This window comes from Opisthocomus hoazin, chromosome 9 (genome assembly GCF_030867145.1).
Source record: "Opisthocomus hoazin isolate bOpiHoa1 chromosome 9, bOpiHoa1.hap1, whole genome shotgun sequence".
NCBI classification, from domain to species: domain Eukaryota; kingdom Metazoa; phylum Chordata; class Aves; order Opisthocomiformes; family Opisthocomidae; genus Opisthocomus; species Opisthocomus hoazin.
This window is the reverse complement of record NC_134422.1, coordinates 35,029,612-35,051,419: the sequence shown is the minus strand read 5'-3', so window position 1 is coordinate 35,051,419 and position 21,808 is coordinate 35,029,612. Positions and strand designations below refer to the sequence as shown.

The 21,808-nt window shown below is 44.5% G+C and overlaps 2 protein-coding genes across 3 annotated transcripts in view; both read left to right on the top strand.

Annotated features, from left to right (window-relative positions):
• RBM44 (RNA binding motif protein 44) lies at positions 1–12,300 on the top strand. The gene is made up of 14 exons (XM_075431066.1): positions 1–1,506; positions 1,636–1,694; positions 2,916–3,092; positions 3,816–3,990; positions 4,071–4,096; positions 5,581–5,656; positions 5,971–6,073; positions 6,412–6,543; positions 7,205–7,290; positions 7,392–7,465; positions 7,789–8,185; positions 8,920–9,065; positions 9,187–9,334; positions 11,780–12,300. The coding sequence occupies exons 1-13, from the start codon at positions 1–3 to the stop codon at positions 9,332–9,334; spliced, it is 3,105 nt and encodes a 1,034-aa protein (XP_075287181.1). The 3' UTR covers positions 11,780–12,300.
• A 1,498-nt stretch (positions 12,301–13,798) lies between these two features.
• Positions 13,799–21,808, top strand: part of RAMP1 (receptor activity modifying protein 1) — a 28,056-nt gene continuing 20,046 nt past the window's right edge. Inside the window, exons 1-2 of one of the 2 annotated variants that reach the window (XM_075430996.1) lie at positions 13,816–13,897; positions 17,989–18,040. In XM_075430996.1, coding sequence (XP_075287111.1) covers positions 18,001–18,040 — 40 coding nt within the window. In that variant the 5' untranslated portion in view covers positions 13,816–13,897; positions 17,989–18,000. Of the gene's footprint in view, positions 13,898–17,988; positions 18,041–21,808 lie in introns of both variants that reach the window. The other variant, XM_075430995.1, reaches the window with a different exon arrangement.

Below are 21,808 nucleotides of genomic sequence, written 5' to 3'. Positions count from 1 at the left end.
ATGGAATTAGAAAAGAACAGTCACGTTAAAAGCAAAAGGAGGTCCTTCAAACGGACCTCGTGTCTTTTTTCTTCTTCTGAGGAAGCTGAGCACATTCTCGTCAGAGACACAGTGGCAGGAGTTAACCACTCTGGTTTTGGCCAGGCAAGTTCTGCCAATGTTTCAGAGTTAAAGTCGTCAGAGGAAAGCTTACCTTATTTAAGTTCGTCTTTAGATGCAGATATTGAAATGTATAATAAAAAGAGAATGCAAATTTGCTGTGCACAAGTAGGTGAAAGCAAGAAAGAAGCTGATACATTGGGAAGGGCATGTGACAATACGCACTTCAATTGCAAGGGGTGTGATGACTGCAGACAAAGCTATTTAGTTGAAGATACACAGCTGGAGTATCTCAGTGCTCATGAGCAAGATTCTGATGATGGGAATAGCTCAAGCGAGCTTTCTGAGCAAAGGGAAACTATAGGAATCGAAACCCTAAAGCTGACAGATGTAGTTCATGAAGTTCCAGAGGGTGGAGTTGCAAAGGAACAAAATCTCATTGACATGTCAGAAGATAGTTCTCCTGCTTCTAAGCATGGCGTAGGTGACCAGACCTGCCCAGAAGCAGCTATGCCAGAGGATCCCCACGTGCTTCAGGACTCTCTGTCTCTGCCAGATTGCAATGGCATGACTTGTGATCATCAGGAAGAGCAAACAGAGTATCACAGTGTTGTTTGTGGAAGTATACTTGAAAGCTGTGCTTGTGGGAGTAAAGAAAGGGTCTGTCCAAATCTGCTTGTATGTGACAGTTCAGAAGATGGCGAGGTGAAAGACATCCCACTGATTGATGGCACGCTGTCACCCCAAACAGCTACAAGTGAAAAAGGGTCTGAAAAGAATGACACACACATTCACAGCATCTCAGTGAAACAAGACAATCCTTTACTGGCACCATGGGAAAGGACCCCTGCAGTAGCCACGCAATTTTGCAGATGTGCAAGGGACTCTCATTTCTGCAGTTGTGAAGAGTCTGGTGTGTGCGCACATGGTGCCAGCTGCACTGACTGCACTGCAAAGCATGCTGAAACCCAATTTCCAGTCTCTGCACTTCTCACTAGTGAGAATCCCTTTTTGGAGGTGGAAGTTGCAGATAAATCCCCCTGTGGAAATACCAGCTGTGTGAGCTCGGAGTTGGGGCGTCGTGAAAATTTGAAAACCGTTACCAGCAACTCTACGGTTAACCAGGCTGTCGATGCAAGTTCTGATTTTAGAGCTTGCTTTACAACAAGCAGAAGCACCAGTGCTCAGGTTTGTCTCTCGTCCAGGGCTATTAATACAGAGATAATGATGATGAACAAATCTCGACCTGTGGGATGGCGTCATGAAACTTGTGCAGACGTTGCTTGTAATACAGACTGGTCATGTGGAGCCAGTAGTACAGAGGAAATTCAGTCACAGTCTGTTGACACACTGGAAGAGCACTTGGGTGGCAGTACTGCAACAGCTGAAAGAAGTTCACAAATTCAGGTAATTTAAAAAAAAAAAAAAGCCCACAGTCGAACAGTTTTGGTACATAGAACTTTTTGAAGTTAAAGTTGCTCAGAACTTGTCTGTACGAATGTTAATCTGTAACTTTTTAAAATGTTTTTTGTTTAGGAACAGTGGGAAACAAAAAATGAGCTCTGTAGCAGCGATTTAAAGATAAGCACTGACAGGTGGGTCATGAATTGTTCTTGATTTGGAATTCCAAATGCTGGATAAGATTTATTTCGTGACTGAAAGGTTGTCCATGACTTAGCAAAACTGATGATATTAAAAGATTTCTGGGCAGCGGTTCCTATGCTGGAGGTTAGGAAGTGACCTGGACAAGTGAGAAGAGTGAGTTGAAGAGCTCCTGAAGTTGAGCAAAGTCCAAAGCAGCCTTGGTCTGCAGTTGCAGACTGGCCAAGAATAAGTCGAGCGTAAATGCTCCCATATGGCAAAGAAAGGAAGCCATGTCCTGGGACTGCATTAGCAAGAGTGCAGCCAGTGGATGGAGGGAAGTGTTGATTCTTCTCATTTTGATGCTTGTGAGGTTGCATTTGGAAAGGTATCTCCAGCTGTTGGCCTTGTAGTGTGAGAAAGAGATTGGCAGACTGGGGAAAGTCCACCAGAGGGCCGTGGAGGTGGTGAGGGGAGCTGGTGGAGCACCTGATGTGTGGGGAGAGCTGAGGGAGCTGGGCTTGGTCAGCCTGGAGAAGGGAAGGCTGCAGAGGTGGAGAACCTCCCTGCAGTTCTTGGCAATGTGGTCATGGGTTGCCAAGAAGATGGAGTTAAATTCTTTGCAGAGGTGCGTTTTGAAAGGGTAAGAGTCAGCAGTTACAGTGAGGGGAATTCTACGTGGGTATAATAAAAAGTTTCTTACAGTGAGAGTAGTATTGGAACAGCATTGGAGAAATGGTACAGTCTCCTTTCCTGGAGATTTAAAACAAATAAAAACACCCCAAACCCAACAACAAAGCTGGACTGAGTAAGACCTGAACTAATTTTAAAGTTAGCCCTCCTTTGAAGAGAGTTTTGTACTGCAGACCTGCAGAGGTCCATTTCAACCTAAATTATTCTGTGACTGTGGAAACAAAAGAAGTGCATCTGTAGATCAACAGAGTTGCTAAGGTTTTTTTTTGTTCTTACAGCCCCACTTTTTGGATGGAAAATATGGTGCCCATAGAGTTTCCACCTCTCAGTTAAAGCTGATTGTAATGTGAAAGCTACTGTAAAAGATAATTTTTTCTGTGTAGTAAATAGGAGGAACTGATTTAATTTTTCTTTTCTTTCTTTTTCCTTAAATTGTATCAGACATAGCTCCTGGAAAGTTAGTTGTTTGAAAATAAAACATAATGAATGTAAAATATTGATTCAAGGGCTTCAAGATTTTGTTTATTATTGTTATTTTAAAGGCTAGTGCACCTTGACAAACAAGCTGTGAAGAATTCTGTATTAAGCTACTGTCAGAAAATACTGCAGAGAGCGATTGAAGCAGAATTGCAGATCCTAAACACTCATTATCAGATGTGCTATCAGCATTGCTTGAAGATTTACAGACTAGCTTTGGAGGAAAACACATGTTTTAGCAGGCATGTACTTTAATGTCCTTTTAAAAGAAATAGATAACTCGGTTAAAAGGCATTAATTGCTAAAAATTACTGATGTAGTCTATGCATAGCTCGTAATAGTGTTTACAGTTAGCGTTGTTGTCCAAAGGAATTTACATTCTCATAACTGCCAAGTCTTACTTTCAGCCTAAAATTTTGTGTAGCCCTCACAGACCCAGGAAAACCTGGTTTGTTTCCAGGAATGTCTTTCTGTACAGGAGGAAAAGTGCAGAAGGAATAGTACAGAGAATGCGTTCAGGAGTGGATGAGATGCATAGAGGGGGAGCTGGGGAGGAGGTGGTGAAGGAGAAAGAGAGGAGGTGCAGGATGGTGAAGAGATGAGGCAGGAAGGGGGCGGCGATTTCAGAGTCTCTAGCTGAGAACGCATACGCCCGGTAACAAACCTGGAATTCCTCCAAGAAGTCCTGCCTCTGAATGCTTTAGTGTGCCATGGTTAGCAATGAAACCTCACTAGCGTAGTGTCCGCTCCGTAGTTTAGGAGGGGGTTCACGAGAGCACCTGGTAATGCTGTGAAACAGAGTACGGCTCCAGAGAGCTACTGCGTGCGTTGGGAGTGAGCTCCTGTTCCTGTGTGACGGGGAGGAATCTTTAAACACTGTCAAATGTTTGGGAAATTCTGGAAGCAGTAAAATAAATGAAATGTCTGACTAAGTTGATCTTATTTTCGTGTACATATTTTAACAGGTGTAATGGAAATACTGGATTAGGTTCATCTCTCATGTTGGTTTTGGAAGAGCTAAAAAAGAATTACTACCATATGAGAATGAAAATAAAAACGGGCATACCTTTAAATGCACTTCCACCGCTATCAGTTGAGATTAAGTTGTTCCCAATCTCCTCCTCTTATGTACCGTGCAAGGTAATTTTGTAGTTGCTTATTGTTTGTAATATAAATTGTTTTCTTCAGAAAATTAAGACAAATTTTTTCTTTTTTGACAGCTGTTCACAGAGGATCTTTGTTATGAGTAAGTAGTCCTCATCTGTGGTATTAATTAAAGTTCAGAATAAATGAGAAGTGAGTTTAAAAGATGTTAGACTTAGAATTTCTTTGTTTCAGGATACATGTTGTTGCTCCAGACTGCTTAGCTGGAAGACTAGCATAGCACTTTGGGTACAGTGATTTTATTTTAAAGAAATCTTTACTCTGTAGCGTTCTAACATGCAAACTAGAGAGTTGTATTTTTACTGTCTTTATAGCAAAAGTTTTCAATTTACAGGTAATTTTCCTGGTTCCTTACTTTCACTACTAAAAATCTTTGTCTCTAAACTTTGTGCTATCTGTCTTAAAAAATAAAACCAAAAAACCCACAGAAAATACCAAAACAGACTTTGCTGCCACCAAAGATAATATTAGGCATATAAGCAGGTGTTCTGCTAAGATCATAGCTCAGTTATGAAGAATGATAGAAAAATAACTTCGTGTTTCAGGCAGACATGTGGTACAGCATGTTCAAGAACCATATCACAGAATGTTTGGGGATGGAAGGAACCTCTGTGGGTCATCTAGTCCAACCCCCCTGCCAAAGCAGGGTCACCTACAGCAGGCTGCACAGGACCTTGTCCAGGCGGTCTTGAATATCTCCAGAGAGGGAGACTCCACAACATCCCTGGGCAACCTGTTCCAGGGCTCCGTCACCCTCAGAGTGAAGAAGTTCTTCCTCATCTTCAGGTGGAACTTCCTATGGTTCAGTTTGTGCCTGTTGCCCCTTGTCCTGTCGCTGGGGCCTCACTAGGGCAGTGTAGAGGGGAAGGAGAACCTCCCTTGACCTGCTGGCCACACTCCTCCTAATGCATCCCAGGATCCCATTGGCCTTCTTGGCAGCCAGAGCACACTGCTGGCTCATGGTCAACCTGTTGTCCACCAGCACTTCCAGGTCCCTCTCCACAGACCTGCTCTCCAGCAGGTCCGCCCTCAGCCTGTACTGGTGCATGGGGTTGTTCCTCCCCAGATGCAGGACCCTGCGCTTGCCCTTGCTGAACCTCATCAGATTCCTCTCTGCCCAACTTTCCAGCCTGTCCAGGTCCAGTTACTTTATGTAAGTAGAGCGTGAAACAAATTTGGCAATAGATCTGTACTATACCAGGTGAACAACTAGAGATTTTTTCAAATTTCTTGTTAAGCATTGGTAAAATTAATCAAAAATTGCATGGAGATTTCAAATTGGGAAGACGTACATCACAGCATCACACAGAAAGCCATCTAGGTATAAAGGAAAATCAGCCTAACATAAACCTAGAACGTAGCTTTACGTTTCAGGTTGTAACCAGTGCTTTTATAAATTACAGGCAGCAAAAAACTTCAGTTCTCATTTTAAGCTAAGATATATTAAGCACGTTATACTGTGAGCTTTTTGCAATATTTAAATTTATATTTCAGTGTACTTGATATCATTGTAGAATTTAAAATTGTTGTGCCATATTTTGTATGAAATTCTTGGATCTGTTTTAGTTCTGTTTCAGGCACGAGAAAAGCTGACTTTGAAGCACCAAAACTACAAGAAAAAAGGAAAATTTCTGTCAATGTGGTAGGGACTTCTTCATTATTGAGTTTCCTAGCGATTATGTTGTGAAGCATAGTCTTCTCTTAGGTCTGTGCAAATACACTCACAGCCTTCAGGGCTCAGACTGAGGTTTTCTGCCAGTAATTGCAGTTGCAGCCGATGTGACCGAAATTTTGATCGTCCTTCCAAAATAAAGTAAAATAACTTGGGGTTCTTGAAGATGATCAGTAGGTTAACTTTTTAAAATTTATGTGTTTAATCTTTTAATATTCTGAAGCTCAGAAAAATAACATATAATCAGGTGCAAGTGCTATGACATAACCGAAACACGTTTATAGGACGATCCACAGACTGTGTGTTTAGCTGATGGTGGTCAGCCAAGAGACTCTACTTCCTCCAAGACATCTGAAGAACAAAATAAAGATCAGGATGTGGAATGTGGTAAGCGATCTGCTCCTAGTACAAATGCTACATTATGTGTTAGTTAAGTTGTTGGGAAAAAAACAAAACCATGTGTAAACATAAATGTGGATACTCAACTTTCCTTTCTGTGAAGGAATGCTTAACGTTATGTCAGCCCTGCATTATACTTCGTATCTTAAAAAACAATTTGCTACTTAAATCAACAGAGAAAAATAGTATGTGTCACCTCTTCATAGCGTAGTACCAAATCGTGTAGGTAGCTGGAATTCTCTTAGGCACAAAGAAATTTGATACTCATTCATATGATATACCACGGTCTGAATTTTAAAGTACTGAAATTTCTTTCAACTGTCAAGGTTGTGTGAAAAATGAAGAAGGGAATGAATCTTGGTTTGATGCTAAAGAGGACTTGACAGTAGCAGATTTTCCAGTAATACCTGAAGAAATCAAAAAGCAACAAGAAAAACAAGATGCGGTTGATTTAAGAGGTGAGGTCATTGCTTTGACCTAATAATGGTGTTTGTTTATTGTTTGAGTATTCTTCTCCTTCTACAAGCATTAAGTAGAGTTGAAAAAAATGCTAGCTGGGTTTTCAGACTTATTTTTTTAATTGACTTGCAGTGAATGCTTATACAGGTATTCAGCTCCTTTCATCCATGTTTTTTCTTGAAAACTTTACCTGCAGTGGTCAAACTCAATTCAGTAAACCATGTAGCTGGAGATCTCTCTTCCTCCTCTTTCTGCTCCTTCCCCGTACTGGCTTCTCAAGAGCTAGCTGGGAATGGTCAGTGTTTGGAGACCTGGGTCACTGTGACGGGCATGGTTAGAGTGTGCTGAAAGCGGAGGTCGTGTGTGCTCTGTGGTGGGGACTTACTGTACACTGCCTATTCTTTTGCACTGGTACCTGTTAGTGTAGACCAGTGTTCTCTCTGGTTGTACCTCTTCTGCATCTTCGAACCTCGGGAAATACACAGGGGAAAAGAGATTTCCCAAACTGACCTGTTACACTTCTCAGGACACTCTCATTTTCTGTTAGAAGATACTCTTCATTCTTTCAGTTTTTTTAAAGGTTTTCTATCTATGTTTTCTGAAATCTACAGATTGGCTTGAACTGAAACAAGAATAGTTGGTAACACTTTGCTTTCTTAGGTTTGTTATTGGAAGCAAAGATAGTGGAGAGTGGAAATGCATGTTCTTTTGTTCGTGTTGGTGGCCTAAGTTCATCAGTGTCAGAGGTATGCCTGTTCTTATTTACATAGCAGTAGTACTGTCATGCCTGTTTTGTGAATTCTTTAATACTGTACATTTGCAACCAAAATATGCTTCTGTTTTGTAGGGTGATTTACAATCACATTTCCAGAAGTATCAGATTTCTGAGACACTTATCTCTGTGGATTGTGGTAACGACAGGTATAGTAGTATGAAGTTTTACTTGCTTCAGATTTTTTTGCTGTCAAAGTAGCGAATCATGGGAGAGAGGACGGAGCTGTTCATTAATTTATTTTCATTTTGTTTTAGTAATTAATGTAGATACAGATGGGCTGACAAAAACTTGTCATTCCAGACAGCTTCTCATCTTACGAGAAGTTAGGGAGTCTGAAATTTTCTATTGAGGTGGAGATACATGGAGATACAGCTGATATTTGAAAGATGAGAACCATCATGTGTTCTTACTGATGATAATTTGCGTTTTACTTAGTTTCCTTTATCTATTTATTTATTTTATGTCTTAGATATGCATTTCTTTGCTTTAAAGACACTAACAAAGCAAAGTTAGCTGTAAAGGAAATGAACCAGAAAAAAATAAAAGGAAAAGGAGTGAGCGTTAAACTTATAAACACTTCATCAGAGAACAACTCTTTGGTTTCCCAAATACTTACAAATATGCTTTGGCGTGAAATCCAATCTGTTGATAACAGGCAAAGAAATGATCAAGATGAAGCATTCACTTCAGCCTCCAGTTCTGTGAAAGCACCGGACACCACCTCTGCTTCTGAGAAAATGCATCTCCTTCCCATAACTTCTTCAAAAATTTCTTGCTCTGTGAAAGTACCTTCAGAAACAAAGTGCCCTGGTCTGGAATATTCTGCTGAAGATTCGGTACATTTTTTGTTTCAAGTAAATCAAAAGGTTAAGAATTATTACTGAGGCTCCTTTACATGGCAGATTAAGAGCCTTAAAACTTCTTGTTCCATAACATGTTACATTTAATATATATAGAATGATGTTAAGATAGGAAAGCATGTCATGTTAGTAATAAATTTCTGGCATGCTGCAGAAGAGGGAGAGCACCGTTGATTCGCCGCTACATCAAATTGTGATACTCCCATCTTTTTTTCTTAATCCTAAGCCAGTTGGGAACCTATCCATTTGCTGTTTTCCTCTTTTGAGTTTCCAAGTTTCCATTTGTAACTCTTTTTTACACAAGAGAGATCTTGAGATATTAGAGTGGAAACTCCTGGCTTTTAAATATAAATCTAAAGAAACATAAGTATAAATGTATTTTTTGGTATTCACTCAGGTTGATCCTTGCAGGATAACGCAAAGTTAGTAATTGCTGGTGTTGCTTTCATACACTATATAGCTATATCTTTGGGGATTTAACTTTAAACGTGCTAGTCCTCTGGGAAATACAAATGGGGTCTTATTTAATGTAGCCACATAAATGCATGCAGTAGTTGTATTTCTAATTTACAGACTGGATAATATGACTGGCTGTATTAGAACAACTCAATGATCTGAATCTGTATCTGTCATTTTTTTCTTTTCCCGTAACAGGAATATTTATTAATAGTAAAGATATGTTGTATTACTTGTACAATATCTAACCCAGTCACTTCTTGCTGATTTTGATGCAATTCTAGGATAGTGGAGAAAATAATCTGCAGAAAACATCTGCTCCTTTCGCCACTCATTCGTATGATGCCTTTATTTCTCCTAATACGTTGAACTTGAGCAGCTTTACCAAATTAATGAAGAAACTTCAAGAAATTCATCCAGAGGCTAGCAGGTGAGAGTATTTGTATTTCATTTCTGCCCTGATTTGTAATAGATCCAATGCCCTTGGTAACTAAGTGCTAAATGTATTGCACAAAATGTGATGTAAACAGTTACTTGTTTTATTCATATAGAGACAAAATTGTGGATGCTCTGCTGGAGGTGAGGAAAAACAACAAAGGTATCCTAAGTGGCTTGTCCATCAGTTCTATTGTGGAAAGGACGTCTGTCATTTTAAGGAAATCGGCACCCAGTTGTGGGTGGGAAAAGCAATGTAAATAAGTGAGTATTCTAGTCTAGAGAAATCTATTGAAATAAAACCATTTGAATTTGTGTAGCTGTGTAGCCTGCCTCGGTTAGTAAATGATTTAGTATACCTGCAAGAAGTACCTGAATGAATCCACTAAAGCAATAGTTTCTAAGGATTGTTAGCTGTTTTGCAGAACATCTGTAAACAGATTGGCTCGCTAGTTTTGTGCACTCTATAAAACTTGGTATATTGGGGTTTTTACTATGCAAACTGTTTTATTGTTTAATTTAGTGAGAGCATCATGGTGCATATTCTGGACAAAGGTGACACCTAACGGCCAGTCCCTGCGTGGCAGTTCATAAAGGAATTCCAGCATGGGCTCAATTTTGGGTTAAAAATTGCTTTCTGTCTGATGCATGAGATTGAGTTCTGGACTAGAAATCTAACAGAGTAAGATTGTATGTCCTTTAGTTTCTTTCATGTTAAAGGACATCTTGCATGGTGACACGGCACTGGATGCTGCGGGAAGCTGCTGCAAGCTGAACATGCTAGAAGCACGGCCCAGAATTCAAGGGGGTGTACATACATATTCTCCTACAGGGAGACATCCTTGAGTTGGCTCTGTTTCAGTCTCCCACTAAGCTTGGTGTTCTGCTTGCTTCAGGGCTGCTAGCCATGTCACTACTGGGTTTCATGCACTGTCCCATACATTCTTAGCAATGCTCCAGCTTCACTTCTGCCCACAAACACAATCTGTCCAGTTGTACAATATTTATTGTTCTGTAGTGCTTCTTCCCAAAACTGCACCAAATCCTTCGTGCTCTGACTTTGGTCTCAAAGCTCCTGGTTCAAGGAGTCAAGGCAGTCAGTTTGATTTTAATTGATACCACCTCTTCCAAGATGAGTAGTATTTATGCCTGTAGTTTTACGTATCCAAGTATCTTTCCCGCTCATTGAATGTTGCTTATCATACTAAATTCTCCTGGCCAGCTACCTGTGCACGTGTTACTGTAGTGCACCAGTAAACCATAATACAGTCTTAGTGTGAACAGAACTGCTATGCATTACATAGTAGAACTGTAATAATAAAGTAGAGCGATTCTGCCCAGTAAAACAAAGCAGAAGCCTGGGCTAGAAAACTTTCCACAGATGCATTAATTATACAATTAGATGCTTATAGGCCATTGTTCTCATTCCTTGTTATAGGAAGTAATCTCAGTGACTAGAAAAGTCTTTCAGAAAGACTGCCTGTAGATTGTGCTGGATATGCAGAGACATGGGATTTTCCTTCTTAAGTGATTATTTTTAGAATGGTGCGTGGCCTTTACAGTCATAAATAATTGTTCCTATGATAGTATTTGTTCTGTTGCTTTGCTGAAGAGATGATGACCTATAACAGTTTTTACTTTCATCACGTGGGAGCTGTGCAATAGCCAAGTCGTTAGTAAGTAATGGGGAAAAAGAATTCTTATCTTTCCATAGTAAGAAATAAGTATGTAATATGTTTAAGAAAAGGTGATTCCACTCAAAGCCCATCTATACTAATTCCGGTATGTAATTTCTGAAGGGTAAGTGTTCACTGAGACATACCACCTCGGAGCCTTATGTTCTTGCAAGCCGAAGGAACGTCCAGGGTTGCACAGACAGTACTTGTGTGCCGTACTGTGTTACATAGTATTGAATGTATAACAATTTAAATTCAGCTTTGAAGTAAAGCACCATATAATCTTGCTTTTTTCTTTGGCTGACTTAGCCCAGTCAGACATCTGAATGTTTATAGATCTTGTGTATTTGTTAATTTTGAAGGAGTAACTTCATTAGAAATGGGAAGTTAGTTTTCTTGGCTGGAAAGTCCTTTTATTCTCACTAATGAGTGGCTGTCATACTTACCTGAACAGCACACTTAACCTATTTCTGTTTTCTAAATCTAATGGTAGGCAGCAGTTAACAGGAGTTATGATGTGATAAAAGTTATTCAGTGCAGCATTAAAAATGGCTGTTGCCTTAAAATTTTATCCGTACCAAATGTCCACACTTGGAAGCTTTCTGTGAAATTAGTAATCTGCATAGTAAAAATTTAATAACAGACCAATGGAGAGGGGTCCTATGAAAGCCTAACTGAAACAGTGCTTTGAGAAACATAAAGAAATGCATAGAGTCCATATACTCCTAAATTATGATTTGATAACTTAATTTTGAGTTAATTGAATTAATAAAAAAATTACCACCAGATATGATTTGTTGCACAAAGATTATATATTTTGTTTTATTGTAGCAGTTTCTTTCATGTGGTTCTTGAAGCTAGGAAACCTCAGTTTTCTGTGTACTTCTGCAGTACACAGCAAAATTATTATAGCTTCTTGTGGTTTTCTGGGGTATTAAAACTGCTGATGTTCCTTTTATTTCAGTTTGAGTGTGTACATGCAAAATTTACCTTCTTTTTTTGTGTGGTTTGTTTTTTTTTTCTTTTTAAGTAGATGGCTTTCCGATTATGAAGAATCGATCATCTCCCTTTGGAGGATTTTTGCAAATTCTGTACTCCAGCTTGTTCCAGGACCATACTGTATTTCTTGTTTGATTTACTTCAGCAGATCTTAATGAAAACTCACTGTATGATATGCAGTCTTATCCAGGAGAATAGAACCTGAAGGTCAGTTTGAGGTGTTTTTCTGTTTATGCAGATATTAGATGACTCCTCCCAGTTTTCTTGTTCCTCATAGTTGGTTCAAGGGTTTCAACAGGTTTCTCTAAGGTAGAAGGATCACACTTCAGCGAAGCAGGACTTCCCTAATACCAACAGGGCTTTTCTAGGCTGAAGTACACAATGCCCAGTTCTTTCGTGCCGCATCATTTTAGGCATGGTGGTAGCTGCTAAGATGTTAATAAATAACCAGCACATTTGTGCTTTCCAGATAATGTGAATCTGAATAGCTTGTAGAAATTCCGTGTGTCCTTTGGATACCAGGGAGGAGTGGGGGAGGCAGCGCGGATTGCATTGGAGAGAACCAGGATTTGGAGCTGGCAGCGCTGGTGGACGTGGTTCCACAACCCTGTGCTGCAGCAGAGTCGCTTTGTGTCCGTTTTGACTCAGAAGTGAGTTGCAGACTGCAGAGTGCTGATAGGGCCAGCACTTCCTCCAGGATGAAGCCTGGTTTTTAATTTTTTTTTTTTTTTTTTTTTTAGAATATGTTACTTTGTTGTCTTGCATTCCACTTCTGTTGCTGCAAGCAGAGGATGGGCTTCCAAATCCTCTTTTTGTGTCCTGTAGCCTGCTATAGTGGCAAGCACACGCTCCCTGAGACTTTTGCTTTGGGTTGATACAGGGGGTGGAGAACAGCTGGGAGTATTCAGTCTTTCATGTTTGTGTGTGTTGTTACCATACAGAGAGGTCTAGATTTTAAATCCTCTTCTGGCAAACAAAGGAAAGGCCACTTAGGTGTACGTGTCTGGTCAGGGGGTGAGGAGAATTATCCTTGGTTGACACGGAGAGGCTCATGCTGTGATACTGTATGACAAGACTGTACACTGCTGTTAGCCACCTCTGTCTCTTTGTTGTACTTTGTTCCAGACCCTGGCTGCATTTGCTGCTGAAAATAGCAGCCTTACTTACCTGTGAATAAAGGTTAAAAAGTTGTTCTCTTCAAAAAGCTGTGCCGGTGTTCTGCTGTGTTCAGATCTCGCCTGTTCCCTGCCCCGCTGCAGGTAACGCATTCAGAGCCCCAGCCTTGCCTTCGCCAGCCGCTGCGCTAAACTTGGTCCTGCAGCTGCAGGCGAGGCCTCAACTTTGGCTCCTTCCCTGTTCGTATCGAGATGAAAGCAGGCCTAGGCTTTGCCCTCCCACATTATTAATAGCAAATGCTGCCCCTTGTGTCCCTTAGGCTCGGTTCTGTAATTAGGTGGGTGTTATTAGTCGTTTGGGATAGCACTGGCTTTCTGGCGTGCAAGCCGTTGTGTTTCTGTTGGGAAAGCAGAATCGAGTGTGATGCGACACGCTCAGGGTGGCCGCTGTGCCACGCTGCTGCTCTTCAGTGTTCCCTTGGTTCTCGTTCGTCCCCCTTCGAAAGGGAGAGGCCGGTGCGGGGGGCATCTCCTGATCCCAGCCGCGCTCCGGGCACTCGCCTGGGCAGCCGAGGCAGAGCCCGGCTGCAGGTGGAGCTGTACGGGCTCCGTCACGATTTTCCACTCGGGGAAAAAAAAAACCAACTCCAAACCCGCAAAACATTGATTTTCCTCCTCAAATTGCGTTACCTGCCCTGTGTTTCTGTTCAGCGCTGTGAAGAGAAAGGGAAGGTACGGCTGCGAGCCTTGGGCTGGTGAGGGGTGGCGGGGGCGGCAGGGGGGCTGAGGATGATGCGGGGGGCGGGGGGGAGGAGGATTCCGTTGCGTTTGGCGCGCCCGCGGCGAGCGGCCGGGGCGGCGGCAGCCCCGGGCAGGCAGCGCACCCGCCCCCGGCCCGGCCCGCGGCGGGGAGCGGGGGGCTGCGCCGGGCTGGGCCCGCCCCCCCGGCCCCGGGGAGCGGCGCGGAGCCCGCCCCGCTCCCGCCCCGGCGGCGGCGATGGCCCTGCTCCCGCGGCGGTTCCTCTGCTTCATGCTGGGTGAGTGCGGGCCCCGGGAGGGAACTGCCCGGCGGCGGCGGCGCCGGCTGCGGGGCGGTTGCGGGCAGTCCTGCGCGGGGCCGGGGGTGGCACCGGGCTCGGCCGGGGCCCGCTGAGCTGTTGGGTGCCCCGAAACCTGCTGAGTCTCCGGCTGGCAGCGCAGAAAGCAGGTGGAAATTAAAGGGAGAAGTCCTTCCGAAGCACTAGGAAATAATAAAATGTCCAACTTGGCTGCTGAATGTGTCAGATGGGGATGCGGTCAGATGCAGCCTGGTTTGTGGGGGATTTCTGATTCGGTAGGCGAGATTTACTGAAGCATGCTCACGCTGGGAGATGTCCTCTGCCGTTTGTTTCAAAAGTAGAAATTAATTACTAAGAGACTGCTTTAGGAGTCTGTATTTTCCTGTTTCTCAGCCTCAGGGAGAGGATGCAGCCAGAAGCGCTCACTCAAGCAGTACTAATCTGAGGTTGGATGTTCTGGGTTAAGGAGGTGATCAGCTTAAAGTCAGGTTGGAAATTCTTACATTGCCTGATTATTTTCAGGGGGTTCAGTGTGCCCTGGTGTCTTTGGTGTCCCTGGCATTTCAGATGCAACAGGTAGAGAGAGACCGGTGCTGTGCTTGTAACCTGAATACCCGCAGCAGAAGGCTCGGAAGGATCACATGTTGGTACTCTGTATCAGCAGAAGTGTGTTTATGTAAGGTTAGCTAAAAGGGAAACCATGTACCCTCATCCTAACATGGATCCTCCATGAAATCAAAGTGCTTGTTGAGGAAGTGTAGATTTCTCCTTCTTCCCCTTCTTTTCCCTTGCTGGTTTTCTCCTCTGAGCCCTGGTGAATAATACATTGAGCTGTGCTGCATGTAATAGTGTTATCTGTACCAGGTAATTAACTATTTACTGCTCTTTAGCTGGCAGTTATTCACGGGGAGGAGAAGGCCGTGCTGTTAGACGAAGTGCATTCTCCATGCTCAGTTGCCGGGAAAGGCTCCAGGTCGCTGGCTGAGGAGGCAGCAGTCCTGCGCAGAAACCTGTGCCTGATACTGCTGCCAGTGAGCACGAATTCCTGTTAGTTAGGATTTCTCTCCGCTGTGTTCTCCCAGTCCCTTTCCCCTTTTCCTGCCCCTTCCTTCTCTTGATTTGGGCACGGTAACTTTTGAAAGCGAAGAGAGAGGAGTTGGTGATGCTCCAGGCTGCTCTTTTCCGTCTCCAGTAGGCTCGGTCGCAGCAGCACATCTGCCTCTGTGCAAGCCACTTAACCGGGACAGCTGGCAGCTGATCGTGGTGTCGAGTGGTGGATGCACTTGTGTTTCACTGCATCCTCCTTCTGCAATTTTTTTTTTTGAGCATGTTCTGCACAATTTCAAAAAACAGAAAACCCTGACTGTTTTTCTGCTGTACAGCCCCGCACACAGACAGGGCTGCACTGAAACTGCAGGTGACAAAGGAGAGAGCCCAGAAGTCACAATGGAGTTGGGAATTTTGAGGTTGCTGATGCTTCTGAGGAAGCAGGTGTTTTAAAATAAAAAGGAAAGGTAAAAGGGGCAGGGGAAAAAGCTCTGCTAGTGGGTGTGCCAGGATCTTGCTAACATGAGCACTGAGGTAGCAGATGGACCCGGAGTGCCTCTCCTCAACGCCAGGTCTTAATGCTCACGTGGGGAGCATTGTCTCCGTTCCTGTAAATCGTGCCATGCACTTCTGCAGAGCCTCTGTGGGGAGGCAGTGGGTAGGGAGGACGAGTTTTACGGCTGAGTGTTGGCGGTTTTACTGCCGGCTCGTGAGCCCTGCCGCTGCCTTGGGACATGCTCTCGGACAGCTGCCTTTGTCACTAAAGCGCCTTCCCTTGCAAATTGTTAAGAGCTTTATGGACGATGAGTGTTGGGTGGCGGCTTACGATGCTCTGCTCCCCAGGTCTGTGTTTCTGGAGACGTGTCTGCCTCTGTGCGCAGCTCACCCTGAGCTCAGGGGCCTTTGCCAAGCCTGGTCCTGCCCCAGCTCTTTCTTGCTGCGTTCAGCTGCGGTCTGCCACTGCAGCCAACAGCAGGATGCAGAAGTGGCCTGGGGAGGCTGTCTTTCTGCTTCAAGAGACATAGAAACCATCTGAGATGCTCAGATGACATCCAGAATGAAACGGGGGAGCAAGGCTAAGACTGATACTGCTGCGTTGTGCCTCTGTTGAGTTGGTCATTTCTGCACCAAGTCAGAGCACAGCAACTGCTGCTGCCAGCTGGGAGCATCTTCCCTGCCTTGTGACCAGAGCCTCTGCAGGACTTCGTGGTGGTGGGGACCGAGCCCCTGGCCGAAGGCTGTGAGAGCTGTACTGCCTGACCGGAGAGCTTGCCCCTGTCAGGTCAAGACTGTTGACTCCTGAATTTGCATGAGGTCCAGGCCACAGGACGATGACACAGACCCTCTGCCTGCCCCACGGCTGTACCGAAGCTGGGGTCCAGGTCCTGGCAGGATCAGCTGAGCTTTCCTCCTATGCAAGAGAAGCGTTTTTCTTAAAGCTCAAGCCTTTCTCTTAGCGCTCCAGCTTTAAGCAACTCCACGTCCAGCTGTGGAGTCCTTAAAAAGCAGCGATGGTCAGGGGATTGACTGCCTAAAAATAACCCTGGTCTCGTTCAGCAGGCCTGAGATCCAGCTGTATCCCAAGGTAACTGCTTCCATTAGAGGTAAAATTTGGCTTTTTCTGGTTTTTGGCTGTGGTTCCCTGCAGAGGCTGCTCAGAGAGGAGGGAATGAGCCATGCCCTCGCTCATCGTTACTGCGAGCGGTGATGATTAGCACCATGCTCTGCTCTGTGGCCTTACTTTGGTGTTTAGGGGGTTACCTGAGGGCTGGGCTTCACAAGCAGACTCGTTACTGCTGCTGCTGGTGGATGAAGCAGGATTATGGCTCGGGAGCCAGGTCAAGGTCGCGCAGCTGAGAGTTAACAGGAAAATCCTGTTCTTTCTGCTAAACCCCATGCAGGTTTGCAGAGAGGTGGGTCCAAACTGATGGCACTTCTGCTGCGCTGCTCGCTGGACCGCGGTGCAGGGATGTGCCAGCAGCATCCGCTTGCGTGCCCAGGGATGCGGGCTGGTGTGAGGAGGGCCGGGTGATGCTCGGTGCCTCTCACAGACGTGCTAGCGGGTGGCTGGATGTCCCGCGGGGACTGACATTCACCATGCCAGCATTTGCTGTCACATCCCCTGCCCATTTCTGCTGGCACGCAGTGCTGTGCTGCTTTGATTTCTTTCAGATTTAGATAGCTGTATTGCTGAAAGAGGTAAGACGGAATTGCAAATAAGGCTGGTAAAACAATAATATCATATAGATTCCCTGAATCTTCTGTCTATGCTATACAGTATTGTGTTTGCATATTCTACAGAAAATGATGCTTTCTTAAAAACCAGACAATTATTGGCATTATTTATGGCCTCTCCTGGAAAATGCGAAATCATAAGTGCCTTTATGTCCTCTATTCAGCTGCTGGGACCCCTGCAACTGGGAGAAAAGATAGCAACTTAAAACCTCTGGGGTTCTTCACGGTGGTTTAAATTGTCTCAACTTTACATGTAAACATCACGACTTTGGTCCAAGGTGCCTCTGGGAAAAGAGCTGGCAGCGAGCGGAGATGCTGTGGGTTTTCTGTACCTACCTGGGTACCTGTGTATTCCCTTTGCCCGGTAACCATCCTTAAACCATTGCACCTTATACCTTGATACTGTCAGTCAAACTTTGCAGGCTGTAGTCAGCTGATCACTTAAATTTCCTGGACTCCATAGTAATATGAAAAGATTAATGGTAAAAGTAACAAGAAAGGGAAAGCTCTGCCTGTTAGCGGGTGCAGCTTTGCGAGACAAGTGGCTGCACCGCTGCCACAAAATTTTGCAGTGCATTAGGATTATTTGTCTCTTCGGTCACCCCAAAGCACACTCAGTAATGCTGCGTGTTATCTGAGCTTGAGCGCCTCTTTTAGAAGAACACTTGTTCTTGCTTTAAAGACTAATTGAAGGCTACTGCATCTCTGGGAAAATCCTCCTAAATATTTAGAGCATGTCATATTATAAATCCCTAACAATAAAGTAAAACATTCCTCCTCCCTTTCAGAGCATCTCTGAGATGGAGAGGACTCTCGAAGCTTCCTATACATTAAAAGCGTGTAAGTAGTGAAAAATGAATTACTTCCACCATGTAATTTCACATACTGCTCCCATACATGCCAGCTCTATTCCTATAGAAACCGGTGGCGTATGGGTTTGGTAGACTGGATGCAGGCTGTCTTATCCGGTCAGGAAGCCACTTGGCTTTGAGAAATTGAATTGCATTTATTAACTGTGAAATGCTGTTGAATTAAACAGCCGTTAAGCACTGACACTGTAATCTCATATTTGTAATGACCTGGAGGTTGTGGGTAATGAAAATATAAATGCCATGACCTGGAATGAAATTAGAGACCTCATAATCGCTAAAAATGGGATTGGCATCCTTCATGTTTTCAAAGGGCTGGAAATCAATATCGGGTCATTACAGAGTTGAGGGAGGTCTTGGAAACCGGTGGGTGGAAATCTGGAGTTACTGCTCTGCGCTAGCAGGCTCCTTCTGCCTCCCTGACCAGCTGCAGAGTCTGGCTCCGTCGGTATTAGCGGGCACATTTGGTGGAGGTTTGGTCCTAAAGCGATGGTTGTGGTCGCAGCCCTTGCTAGCACAGACCCCGCACCGAGCGAGGGCTGATAACGCCGTGGGGCAGCACTGGGTTCAGGGGAGAGGGGCATTAAAAACTGCTTATGTATAGGGGATATGCAGCGTGTTCCAACTTGGTCAAATAGCTAAATACCTTTTTTTCTTTTGAAAGAAAATCACGGCTAGGGTTCGCTGGGCACATTCCCGCTGCGTGTAGGTGAGTGCTGGGGAATCCCGAGCCCGGGCTGCTCTTGCTCTGCCATGGGGCTGCTGTCTGCAGGCTTGGTGCTTTTAATGAGCAAATCCAGTAACGAACCTGCTTTAATGGTTTCAGTCCCTTGTCTCTGCACTTGTGAAACTTGAGCTTTTCAGGGTTTAAAACCAGTTTCACACCTCAGGAAAGCATCCCAGAGGGGCTCTGTGCCAGGAAGCGGGCAGCAGCCTGGGTGAAAACCTCCGGCAGCGCTGAGTTTCAACCAAGGACGGGATGCGATCCGTCCGGGCTTCCCCCTGTCCCTTAGGTGACGTTTGTTGGGAAAACAGCAGCACGCTGCGTGGGTGAGTTGCAGAGAAGTGCCATCTCTGCGCGTTATTCGGCTGGAAGGAAGGAAAACCGCATCGAGAAACCTCTGTTTAAAAGGAAAATAAATTGTTCTTGGGCTGCTCACGTGGCTCAGCAACAGAACTTAGTCTGGAAACTGTATATTGAAAGTATTTAGTCAAGCTGCTGTTCTTTGCAGCCTATGATGAATGCACCAACGAGACAGTGCAGCTATTTATTTTGTTTTTCTCCCTAATCAATTTTAATACTTATTTATTATGTGCTGCTTTATAGGCAGTCTGAGTGAGTAACGTTTGCCTGGGAGCCAATCTTTTTGTTTCAAAGGTAGTTCAGTGCAATGGTTCATAGTCCCCTGTGTCAGAATAATCCGCGTTTAACGCACACAAACCATTGAAACCTGAACCAACAGGATCGAAGCGTGTTGTCTCCAAACCAGCGCTGGGCACTTTTAACCTTGGTGTTCGTTTCCCTGTTCTTATTATAGCCTCAATCAACTGAAATAGCTGAAGGAAAAAATGGTCTGGGGGCGGGGGGAAAAGACTGTGTTTGCCTTTAGCACGTTCTAGAGATCTTGAGCATGGTGGCTGCTCGTTCCTCTGTGGCTTTCTGCCACAAGTCCAGCCCGGCTTTGAGACCGAACCAACATCTGGCCTCATTTGGCATCCCATGCTTTGTCGATGTTTTAAAAATTACTCTAAAGTGTGGGTCTAACGCCGGGTCAAGGTGCCGGGATGACAATGCTGGAAACCACAGTCCTCCCCTGGTAAGGAGGAGAGAAGCGGCTGGTCCCTGAGCGTGCCATCCCTTCAGCCCTGGAAGCTGCTGCCCACCGCGCGGGCTGTTTGCGAAAGATGGATGCGCAGAATTAAATGGGGAACCCCAGCTCAGCTGGGTCCGCGAGCGGGTGTTTGGTGGTGGTAATGGCCAGACCCGACTTGAACTGGGAACGGGTGAAGCCAGTGAACTCCGGGCTGTACCATCCCAAATCTCTGCTGTGTGTCTAAAACCTGTGGCTTTCCTCCATTGATTTAATCAAGGCAAATTATTTTTAAAAAGACCCCACTACTCATTAAGGATATAATTATAACTAACTGCTCATGGCAGATTTTTCCCTCTCCTGATTTCCAGTCAGCTGGCAGTTGATTTTCAGCATGCCTGGCTTTTGCTTCATTTTCTCCTTCCCCGCCTTCTCAGCTGGTTTTGATTTTATTTTGCTCACTGAGGGGGGCAAGAAAAGTATTTGTCATTCTGTCCGACGCAGAATCAAGTCTAGGGACATGTAAGAGAAGTCCTGTTCCTGGAAATGTGCTTGGCAGCAGCTACTGGGTAACGAGGACATACTGTAACCAGTGCTGATACAACTGGGAAGCTGAGGTGAGGAGAGAAATGGGACCAGGGTCCTGGCTCTCTGAACAGCCTATTTCAGCGTATTTAGCAGTTAATATTATTTAACAGCAATACTGTATGGCAAAAAGTGAATCCCTTGTGACCTAGCTAAGCAGAACTGTCCTGCACTGGCAATGTGTTGCAAAGTACCAGTGTTTATTTTGTATTTTCATTTTAATCAAATATTCTGCATCTTACAGGAGCCATTATGTGGAAACCTATAGCAGAACGATGTTAAATCGTTCTTTGTCTGAGGAGGGCTCGGCTGTTAGGTTGTAGGTGCGGGAAAGCTGCTGTCTGAGGTGCTCCATCGAATGTTGAACTTGAAAGAGGAATAACAGAGTGCGGCAGCATCTGTGCTACCCCAGCATCTCCTGAGCATGGCAGGGATCCAGCTGGAGGGGCTGGGGAGATGGTTTTCTGAGGGCTCGTTGAGGCAATCACTTGATACTTTTGTAATTCGCTGTATCTCGCAGTAATTTAGTGCTTTGGGAGCCTTACACCATCACAAAGCATTTCCATGTTTCTTAAATCCCTCAAATCCTCAGAAAACTAATCACTTTCATATTTAGAAGAAGGGGGGTTGTCCTTTCCACACAGAACCTAAATGCCTTTAATCGGATTTATTAACTCGGTGTAGAAAAGGGGGAATTCATCCAGCAGGACCCTGCTCCTGGAACGGTTATTCCCCTTCATTTTATTACACAAAGCTAAATAAATAGATGGCTTTTTTTCCCAGCCAGCACTGATGAGATGTTTTGCGTACAGCTGAACATAATCATGAAACCCAAAAGGATATCTGAGGTTTTAATTTTGGCATCCTGTTGTGCCTGCGAGGGGAGGCAGTGATTTATCCATCAAGCTGATACTTTGATGATTGGTTTTTGTTAGGGTGGGGGTGTTTGAGTTTTTGCTGTCGTTTTATAGTTATCCCAAGCATTACAAGAAGGCACAAAATAAACTATCTAAAAATAACTGCCAGTGAATTGTTTGTTGAAGTTGAGGTAGGAGCCAGCTGCCTGAGAGCGATGCCTATCTGGGGGCTTTTTTCTTTTTTTGGTATTTTTTTTATGCAAGTGCTTTATCAAGCTGATGAGGCAGGATGCGTTCAGCCAGCGGATTTGGTGGTATTTCTGTTAACTGGTGGTCAGGGTGCCTGCTCGGGCCGGGCTGTGAGTTGGGGGGAGCAGGGGCAGGGTTGGTCACCCCCGGGCAGGGGGGACGGCAGGGCAGGAGCTGTGCCGATGCCGAAGCCGGGCAGGAGGCGTGCGGCGTTATCAGCAGAGGTGGGCGGGTGGA